The 10860-nt window shown below is 43.1% G+C and overlaps 1 protein-coding gene across 1 annotated transcript; it reads left to right on the forward strand.

Moving 5' to 3' along the window:
- Positions 1-1827: 1827 nt before the first annotated feature.
- On the forward strand, positions 1828-5596 carry LOC116600182 (membrane-spanning 4-domains subfamily A member 4A-like). Its single transcript, XM_032360307.1, has 7 exons — positions 1828-1971; positions 2456-2618; positions 3056-3184; positions 3376-3432; positions 3827-3958; positions 4731-4829; positions 5286-5596. Exons 1-7 carry the CDS (start codon positions 1964-1966, stop codon positions 5364-5366), a joined length of 669 nt encoding a protein of 222 aa, XP_032216198.1. The 5' UTR covers positions 1828-1963; the 3' UTR covers positions 5367-5596.
- Positions 5597-10860: the final 5264 nt, after the last annotated feature.

The raw sequence follows: 10860 nt of genomic DNA on the forward strand, positions 1-10860 counted from the left end.
GTCTGACAACTTAAGCTTTGATTTTGAGAGGTGTTCATTTCAAACAGGCATCCCCTCAAAGACAGCTGTCCAGAATAAACCACTGCCAGCCAGACGGTAAGCAGCCAGGACTCCTCTGGCACTGACTCTTTTTTTAGAGTTTTTTGTTGATTTCCCTAACTGATCATTTGGGCCACATGTTTTTTTCTCTTCCCAGTGCTTTAAATTCCTGCTCTTGTGTTATAAATTCACCAGTAGAGAATGAGTTCCCCAAACCCTAGGTCCTCACCCTCATCCCCAATAAAAGCAGAACTCTAGACCCCTGCTCCCCTACTTCTCTCCCATTCTTGACCTTGCTGTGTGCCCCCAGTGCACTGTGTAATTTTCAGATCTCTCCTAATGATTGCTGCTGAAGGACATTTTGCAATTCTAATAACCACAAAGGTTGGTTCAGCCCTAACATTGGTTTGGAAAGGGGAGATGTCTGTGGGAGGCTCAGTGGAGCCCAGATGAGTGTTCCTAGGCATTTCTAGCCTATTACCCTACTATAGATGGTCTGAGGTTGTGCAGAACTCCAGAACTGCATGGTGGTAAGAAGATTCACACTGTGGAGGAGGGATTTGTCAGTATTAGACTCACAGCAGCACAACTTGTCCAAGAGAGGACGATTCTTGTGGGGTTGCTGTGTGGGTTATAGCCTAAAACCAGAACTGTCCCCCAAGGCATCTTATCATATGGAAAAGGACTTGCAAGCCCAAATAGGGACAGTAGAGGGAGCACTTTCTCAGGGGCGTGGATACAGCGGGAAATCTGCCTACAAAGACCACGAGCTGTAGGAGAACTGACTAGGTATAATACTCTAATACAACACACACCACCATCATCACTGGGCTTTTACTCTTATTTAGGAAATACTGTTGGATATTGATGGAAAGCTGATGTCTTTGAGAATCAGTGTGCCAGCTGAGGACCAGCTAAGTGTGCCAATCAGAGGACCAGCTAAGGGGCGGAAGCAATGAATTTGTGAGAGAGATACCATCTACATAAATGATCACTGTTCTTCAAAGGCACATACGCCATGAATAACTAGGAAATACTTCTTTGCGGCACATCTGGCTAGAATTAGAAGGAAGAACCGTTCCACTTTTATTTAGTGAAGTGAATATGCCCTGGGTTACGAGTCTAGAAAAATCACATAGATTATGCTAAAAATTCCTGATACAACCAGAAAGTTTAAAATGGAGAGTGTATTGCATAGTTAAAAATATTATGTCATGGGGCGCCTGGGTGGCTCGGTGGGTTAAGCCGCTGCCTTCGGCTCGGGTCATGATCTCAGGGTCCTGGGATCGAGCCCCGCATCGGGCTCTCTGCTCAGCAGGGAGCCTGCTTCCTCCTCTCTCTGTGCCTGCCTCTCTGCCTGCTTGTCATCTCTCCCTGTCAAATAAATAAATAAAATCTAAAAAAAAAAATGTTATGTCATAAAATCAACTGATAATATAAAATGACATAAAATAGCATTAATTAAAGCAAGGGCTTCAGCAAAGCTTTGGTTTATGAAAACTTATGAAATCAGGATAGCGTGCACCCAAAAAAGTGAGGATCTGGCATGCACTGACTTCTGTGTAGAACTCAGGAGGAGCACAGCAGTGGGGAGGAGGTGACATGGAGAACACGTGCATACTCCGATACGGTTTTCAGTGCGTGAGAAGTGGAGTTAGATTATTATCTTCGGGATGTATTACCAAGACGAAGAACATCACAGATACTCATCTGGCAGGTTGAATGAGATAAGTCACAGGAAACAAATGGCCAGCACAAGACTCTGGGCAATGTTTTCTTCACACTTAATACATCAGAGTAGGTCACTGTCTTTGAACACTGTCAACTAGAGACCACACACCAGAAGGGACCATAACCCATTCGTGTGTACTGAGACTTGTGTAGCCATCAAGTCTTGTGTACTCATCAAGTGTGTACTGAGGAGATGCAAAGGTAGGAAGAAATCGTTTCTCATCTTAACCCCATGCTTTGTCTCTGAGATGGCGTCTAGGTGGGAGGGATAGATACAGGTGCTTAGACTATGGGGCTCCCTATAAGTCAAGCTAGAGGAACTTTGTGAATGGAAAACTCTTGCTTGAAGTCTTGCTGTGAATGGGTAGTTGCTTTTGTTTCTGGAAGATGAGGGGGAGAGGTAGAGACCTGGGTTTCAGTCTTACAGGGTTAGCTAGACTCCCTGCTTTAGGATCAATAACGTGTGTACACTGCCGAAGTTTGGAAACTGTAATTTAGTCTAGATTTATCCGCTTGGGTAGGTATGGGAAAAATCTGGGTTATGCCTTAATCAAACCATAGAAGTAAAATGTGGTATATTTTTCTCAAAGACACAAATCCCTTGCCATTGGATTTTGCTATTGAACAAGGAAGATATTTAAATGTGAATCTATGCTGAGAGTGTTTTCTTTCCTGGTGTCAACAGCAACACAGGGACGTTGGAGGCAGAGACAGCCCAAGACTACACAATAAACCTTCCTGAGAGTGAGAGTATAAACCAGCTGCGCCACCTGGGTGCCTGGGTTTTACCCTCCCAGCAGCAGCAGAATCTGCTGCTCTTCCTGAAGGGACAGCCACAGGTCCTAGGGGTGAGTGGGCGCAAGATCAGTGCATTGGCCGTGGGGAGAAGAATGACTCCCAAGATGGCACTGGGACTTCCTCATGACACTCCAGTTCTCTAGATCATTGATTGTGGTGGACTGAGTGGAGCCTTCCTGAGCTGCACAAACCTTATAGATTCAAGAAGTGGAAAGAAGTGGAAAGCGGTCCATCACTGGAATTTAAAAAAAAAAAAAAAAAAAAAGTCTCTAGTTAGGTAGCAATTACATGAAAAAATAGTTTTAACCTACTGCCAATGTCCTGCACCAGACAAGGAAAAAGACTTGATGGATACCCTGTTATCTTCCTAGGAGATCGTCTCAGGCCTGGGGGTCTCAGAGGTGGGAGAGAAGTTAGTGTGCACTGATCTGAGAGAGAATCTTCCTCCTGAGAAGCTGCCCCCTCAAGGATGTCTTTTACCCTCCAGGTGGCTCAGATCCTCATTGGACTGATAATGCTGTGCCTGGGTGTGACAATCAGTCTTTTTCCTCCATTGGACTCCACACTTCACTACGTGGCCACTGCAACAGGCTATCACATATGGGGGTCCTTCTCTGTGAGTATTAGCGATTGTTTCAGCATTTGCAATTTTTCAGGTACCTGCAATACCTTCATCCTTCTCTCTCAAAAATCCACACACTGCTGGGTAGGTCCCAAGCTCGGGCTGAGTGTTTGGGGAGCAAGGAGGATGTTGTAAGGACAGGAGGGCAGGGGCAAGCCCTCAGTGGGTTCTCTCTCTTTGGTCAGTTCCTCACATCTGGAGCACTGTCCATTGCTGCGGGAAGAAAAGTAACCAGGTGTCTGGTAAGTGTCTCACTGGTGAGGCTCAGGTAGGTCTAGTGAAACAAGGAATTGCTCAGCTACAAGGCTATGGCACATAGAACCTTGTTGGTTCTCTAAAGGACCCTAGAAATGTTTGGGGGCATCCCCTACAAGTGCTTCCTTACAAGGGCTTCCCTACAATGGCTTAGCTCTGTGCTGTGTGAAGTTCCATGGGCACATGTTTCCTGTGCCTAAGCCTGAGGCAGCCAAAACTGTAACTGTGCCAGGGGCCCATCCTTATTCCGTAGACTGGGGAAGATCCCCAAGCCAATTCCCATACTCAGCTCAGAGCAGCTGAATGGTCCTGACTGACAAGTCGAACACAGGAAGAGCAGGAGAAGGGTTTGCAACAACTTCTCTCTCTCATTCTTTTCAGATCCAATGCAGCCTGGGATTGAATACCGTCAGTGCTATTGTAGCAGTGCTTGGCACAATTATGACAATTTTAAAAGAAGTACTCATATATAGAGATGTGATATGGAGGTCTTCCTATGGAAGTTTATTTATAGTAAGTATATCCTGTTCTTTTAATGGAAATCTGTAAACTGGTCTTGTCTGAATTTTCCTCCATAAATTCTCACCACAGAACTGACCACAGCCACTGGTTATGTAGATGCTGGACACCCTCCTGAAGGCAAAGGGATCTAGGCCTTTGTGTCTTGCCAGGAGCACTGAGCAAAAAAGTTAGCTTTTCAATACCATTCATGTCTGAAATCCCTGATGTGTGGTCGGTGAGCGGAAAATTCTGCGAGAACTCAGTTCTCTGAGGGACACTTTTCTCATGATTTTAAAAACTATCTGAGGAGAAAAAGAAAGCTGGTATTCTGGGTGCTCTGTGATGTTCAGAGATTCTGAACAACCAGCTGCAGTGATGGGGGAGTGTGCATTCGTATTCTTAAATGCATGTGCAGCCAGAGAGGGGGAGAAGTTCAGGGGGTTCAAGGCAGGCTGTTCTAAGAAACAATTGCTGAGAGACCGAAGGAGACGTGTAAGGCAAGAAGTCAACCCTGGTCATGAGACGTGGGGCCGAGTCAGGCAAACAAACGAAAATCGGTATGGACTTGCCTAGACTTACCCGATGTTCTTGAGCCTGTGAGGAAAAGAGGAGAATTCTAATGATCCATTTTCAAGTTGTCCATTCAGTATATGTGAATTGGGAGAAAATTCAGGAATCCACCAGATGTGAAATTTGGCCAACAACTTCTGCCCGATTCTCTCCTCTTACAACTCCTGCTTTTCTGTCTTCTATAACTTGTGGGGATTTTCCATCTGTTTTGCAGGGAATGCTGACTGGCATGGTGTTCCTCTCTCTGGCAGAAGGCGGCATCGCTTTGTCTCTCTCTATCTATGCATGCAAAGTGGCCTGTTCTGTCAACAAGGTGAGTGCTCTGGGTCTTTAGGGTTCTCCCTCTCTGTCTCTCTCTCTGCCTCCGTGTGTGTGAGTGTGTGTGTGTGTGTGTGTGTGTGTGTGTGTGTGTGTTTGTGTCCTCTTTTAGTTGGGAGGTATTAGGAAGAGAAAGTGGGAAAATGTTGTTTCATATATAAATCTTTATCATCTTTGAAGGAGATAGCACAGGTGGACAGCGAGGGAAATGGCCAACCATACTCAGCCAAAGAACTGTCCCTAAACCCTGAAGAGTCCTTTTTTTCTGATATGCAGGTCGTTTCTGGTATTGTTGAAGGAAAGGAGGGTTAAAGCAAGAATGAGAACATAGAGCCACCAGGTATCAGGATTCTGAAGGAAAGTGTTGAGAGACCATATTGTTCCTAAGCATGTGGAATAACTTGCCCCTAACTGTAGACCATAAAGATTCAATGTTCTGATTTTTCCACAGGTGGTGGTTTTCTTACCGAATAATGACAACAACCCCTCAGTAGTCTCTCCTGAACATGTGTATGATGAGGTCACATTTTAGTAGATCACGGTGGTTTGGCATTTCCAATCAGTTTGACCTATTAATTTTCCCTTGTTTGGCTGTTTACCACATACAACCAAGACTGTGAGAATACACCTGCCTGACTGTCCTTAAGTTTATATCCCTGGGATCCACCTGTGGGTGGAAAAACAGTATAATAAAGGAGAAGGGAGTTGGGGGAAATTGGAAGGGGAGGTGAACCATGAGAGACCATGGACTCTGAAAAACAATCCGAGGGGTTTGAAGTGGTGGGGGCGTGGGAGGTCGGGGTACCAGGTGGTGGGTATTAGAGAGGGCACGGATTGCATGGAGCACTGGGTGTGGTGCAAAAATAATGAATACTGTTATGCTGAAAATAAAAAAAAATAAATTAAAAAATATATGTTAATTAGTTGAATTCAAAATAAAATTTAAAAAACAATGCAAACAAAAAAATAAATAAAGATTTATTTTAATTGCTGATGAGGAATTTTCTTTTGATTGCCCACCATGCCATTGACCAACTTTTCAAGGAATCATAAAACAGTTCATTCTATGGTCCCCAAATCTGCATAAATAGAAATAAATTGTTTGATTCAGATTTTCTTGTATCAGTCCACGCTGTGCCAAATCTTTCACAAGAGACAAAGACATGCACGTTGATTATTTTCTATTCCAACAGCACTGTGGGTCCCTATTTTTTTTTTTTATTCTGCCCCCTTGGCTGAAGATTCAGGACATTTCTACTGCCAATAAATTCTTAGTCAAGGTCAAGCAAAATATTACTTATATTTTTCTTCCTGGGTTCCTTGATACCCCTCTCAGATATAGGCATTTTGGGATTCAGAATAGCCCCACAAAGCTTTTTAGATCCTGATTCCTAGAACCATTGCATATATTACTTGGCAAATGGGAGTCAAACATCGCAGAAAGAATTAAGATTGCGAATCCTGGATTGTCTCTCAGGCCCAATATAATCATATGGGTTCTTAAAAGTAGAGAACTTTTCCTGGTTGTGGACATGGAGGTGATACGACAATGAAAGAAGAGTCAGAGATCCAGTGTGACCCACCATTGCTGGCTTTGCTGGTGTCAGGGGATGAGACAATTCAGGAGACTCTCCTTATTTTCATCTTAATGAATGAATTAATTATGTTTCATTAACCAAATATATACAGCACTTATTTATTTATTTAATTTAATTTAACACAATATTTTCTATAATTAAATATAATAATTAAATCAAATCATTTATTATTATTTATTTATTTATTTATTTATTTATTTTTAGAGAGTGAGGAAATGCCAGTTGAGAGCGGGAGGGGCAAAGGGAGAGAGAATCTTGGGCAGGCTCCATGCTGGGCATGGAGCCTGACATGGGGCTCTATTTCACCACCCTGAGATCATGATGTCAGCCAAAATCAAGAGTCAGGTGCTCAACTGGCTGAGCCACCCAGGTGCTTCCTGCCTATTTTGAAGTCAGATGTAAGCAGCAATCCTCATTCATTCTATTTGAGGAGCCACTGGTTTTCCTTCCAGTTAATAAATGACAGATGATATAAATATAGACTGGTGGAAAACATAATCATTAAAATCATAAAATCTTAAGTGAAATTAAGAGGGAGAAAGGTAAAATTGGACTCATAACTCACATCATATAAAAGGCACTTCCATATGAATAATGGATTTAGGAAAGAAAATCATTACAAAGTCTTGAAGGCAGTGTAGAATGATGTATTACTATGTTGAGGCACAGAAAAATTTCTCAAGCAAGATGAATAGAACTTGCCTGAAAGTATGTTTCATTACAGTAGGTGCAAAATTAATTCTTCAATTAAAAAGAAACAAAAAGAGAGTGAAAAATCAAGAAGTAAATTTCTAAGGCATAATTGCAATACACAAAACATCAACAGGATTAATGTGTAGCATCTTTAAAAAAGAGATTTTATCAGTTTGAGAAAGAGAAAGTGAGAGAGAGCATGAGCAAGAGGAAGGGTAGAGGGAGAGGGAGAAGCAGGCTCTCTGCTGAGCAGGGAGCCCAATGTGGGACTCAGTCCCAGGACCCTGGGATCATGAACTGAACTGAAGGCAGATGCTTAACTGACTGAGCCACCCAGGCACCCCTATTGTGCAGAATCTTTACAGACTGCAACAAATCAACTTTTTAAAAAAGACATAGGAAGGGGCAAAAAAATATTAACAGGGACATTATAGAAGAGAATATGCAGATAACAAAGAAGCACAAGAAAATCCACCTTATCAGTCTTCAGGGAAATGTAAATTAGGTCCATAGTGGGGGCATAACTTCCTGCCATCTAGGAAACCTGATGACACCAGCTGATGGCTAAGATGTCGATTAATGTGAACATATACTCTTATTTTGAGGGAGATGTTTGATTTTAAAAAAACATTCCAGATAACAATTTTAAATTTTCTCATAAAGTTACATACCATGTTTTTCTAAGAACCAGTTCTTGCTCTCCTAGCTAGAGACCCAAGGGTATACTTGTTTTGTTTTTAAGATTTTGTTTATTTATTTGAGAGGGAAAGAGGCAGAGAAAGAAAAGGACAAGAGAGTGTAGGGTTCCTGTTGAGCAGGGAGATCAATGTGGGGCTGGATCTTGGGACTCCAGAATCATGACCTGAGCAGAAGGCAGATGCTTGGCCAACTGAGCCACCCAGCTACTCCCCTCTCCACACCCCGAACGAAGGTATACTTGTACACATGTAGACTAGGACTCAGGCACCAAAAGGTATTTTTTTTAAAGGTTTTATTTATTTATTTAAGAGAGAGGAGAGATTGCAAACTGGAGGGAGAGGGAGAGAGAATCTGAAGCAGACTCTACACTCAGCTCAGAGCTCAGTGGGGGGCTTCCTCTCATGATCATGAGATTGTGACCTGAGCTGAAATCAAGAGTCGGCTGCTTAAACTACTGAGCCACCCAGGAGCCCCACTGAAAGGTATTTTAAAGCAAGGATGGCGACAGCATACAATTGAAATAATGCAAACATCCCACTGAACGTAATGGATAACACACACACACACACATACACACACGAGCGCATGCGTACGCCTAGAGGGAGAGAGAGAGAGGGCAGTATGTATGTGTCCAGCGACATTATAAGGCAATGAACATGAATGAACCAGAACTCCCATGTGGAACCTCAATGAGTCTATTTTGAAGTGAAGAAAAGGAAGGGTGCTAAGGGGACCAAAGAGGGACATGCCCGTCAGAGGAAGTAGAGTAATGGTGTCTATGGTCTATCATCACGGGAAGATTCTCAGACCAAGGAGAGAAGGGATTCTGATTATTTCTGAAAATGGTAATTAGGCCTAACCCATTAACATTTGAGCTTTCTTCGTTATTTTTCTTTTCTGTTTTGTTTCCATTTTCTTTGGTTAATCCAGCTACAAGAATCTTTTTCTTTAAACTTTTTTTTAAAGATATTATTTATTTATTTGAGAGAGAGAGCCAGCGAGAGCGGCAGAGAGCAGGAGCAGGGAGGAGAGGGAGACTGAGGCTTCCTGCTGGACAGGGAGACTGACATGAGGCTTGACCTCAGGACCCTGGGATCATGACCTGAGCTGAAGGCAGACACGTAACTGACTGAGCCACCTAGGTGCCCTGAGAATCTTTTTCTTGAAATCACCAGCCCGTGATCTTTATGAGAATGAATGTGGCATTTGCAATACGACCTCCTTAAATGGTTCTGTTCACATTTCGTTGGGATAAAGCATGTGGAAGGGGGCTGTCTACTTCCTATGAAAAGCGAGCATTGCTGTGTGAAGAACAGCGCATGAACAGACTCCCCCACAACAGAGTCAGGTTTGAACCATGGCCGAACTACATATGAGTGGTGTGACCTACAGCAGATCTTGTCTTTGCTAATCCTGAATTACCCATCTACAGAATAGGGGTAGCTACTAGGGGGTGTGCTATGGCTGGAGGGTTGCTTTCTCTTCTACGGTGTTTCCTTCCATGGGGAAGGAGCTCCACCAGAGCGTCTGTCTTATCCATCGCTATCTGCTTCCGCAGAAAGGAAGAGGCGGTGTGGTACGTTTGCAAAGAGGAACCAGGCGTAATGTAGACAGTCACTGCTCCCTCTGGAAGAGTAAGCTGACTGCAAAGCTTACAAATGTAGTACATGACAGTGGCTAACCTTGTGTGGGTCCTGCCTTGCCATGACTTTGCATGGTTGTGTCATTCTGAGACCCACTCTTGGGAAATCCAGAAGCCACCAGTTATAAGCTACATCGGCCAATATCAGACTTACGGATCTTCTGTTTTACTCTCTCATTTTCTAAAAGGTGAGAAACATGATGAAAGACGGTAAGTAATATTTACTGGATGTCTCTCAAATCTCAGTCCTTGCTGCTAAGTCAGGGCCACTGAAAAGGAAATAAAAGTAATATCTTGGTGACTTATTTCACTAAGCATGATACGCTCTAGTTCCATCCATGTTGTCGCAAATGGCAAGATTTCATTTCTTTTGATGGCTGCATAGTATTCCATTGTGTATATATACCACATCTTCTTGATCCATTCATCTGTTGATGGACATCTAGGTTCTTTCCATAGTTTGGCTATTGTGGACATTGCTGCTATAAACATTCGGGTGCATGTGCCCCTTTGGATCACTACGTTTGTATCTTTAGGGTAAATACCCAATAGTGCAATTGATGATCTCCCTGATATGAGGAAGTGGTGATGCAACATGGGGGCTTAAGTGGGTAGGAGAAGAATAAATGAAACAAGATGGGATTGGGAGGGAGACAAACCATAAGTGACTCTTAATCACACAAAACAAACTGAGGGTTGCTGGGGGGGAGGGGGTTTGGGAGAAGGGGGTGGGATTATGGACATTGGGGAGGGTATGTGCTTTGGTGAGTGCTGTGAAGTGTGTAAACCTGGCAATTCACAGACCTGTACCCCTGGGGATAAAAATATATGTTTATAAAAAATAAAAAAATTAAAAAAAAAAAGTAATATCTTGGTGAAATAAGTCAAGCAGAGAGAGTCAATATCATATGGTTTCACTTATTTGTGGAGCATAACAAATAGCATGGAGGACATGGGGAGTTAGAGAGGAGAAGGGAGTTGGGGGAAATTGGAAGGGGATGTGAATCGTGAGAGACTATGGACTCTGAAAAACAATCTGAGGGTTTTGAAGGGGCGGGGGGGGGGAGTGGGAGGTTGGGGGAACCAGGTGGTGGGTATTATAGAGGGCACGGATTGCATGGAGCACTGGGTGTGGTGCAAAAACAATGAATACTGTTATGCTGAAAATAAAAAAAAAAACAATAACAAACAAACAAACAAAAAAACCTAATATCTTGGGTCACAGAATGATGCGCACAGATAGAAACTTCTTGCAGGGGTGTGGAGGATGGACTTACCTTTTTGCGGTCCTGTAGAGGGGCCTTGTGGGGTTTCTACCTTGACAGTCATCTAGCTCGTAAGAGCATGGTCCCTTGATGGATCGTTACATCTGTAAACTATAAAAGAACCAATAG

This window comes from Mustela erminea, chromosome 9 (genome assembly GCF_009829155.1).
Source record: "Mustela erminea isolate mMusErm1 chromosome 9, mMusErm1.Pri, whole genome shotgun sequence".
Lineage (NCBI taxonomy): Eukaryota > Metazoa > Chordata > Mammalia > Carnivora > Mustelidae > Mustela > Mustela erminea.

Coding starts and splice junctions, on each gene's coding strand:
- LOC116600182 (XM_032360307.1), top strand. Junction 2,619..3,055: donor GACAGCCACAGGTCCTAGGG/GTGAGTGGGCGC, acceptor TTTACCCTCCAG/GTGGCTCAGATCCTCATTGG. Junction 3,959..4,730: donor CCTATGGAAGTTTATTTATA/GTAAGTATATCC, acceptor TCTGTTTTGCAG/GGAATGCTGACTGGCATGGT.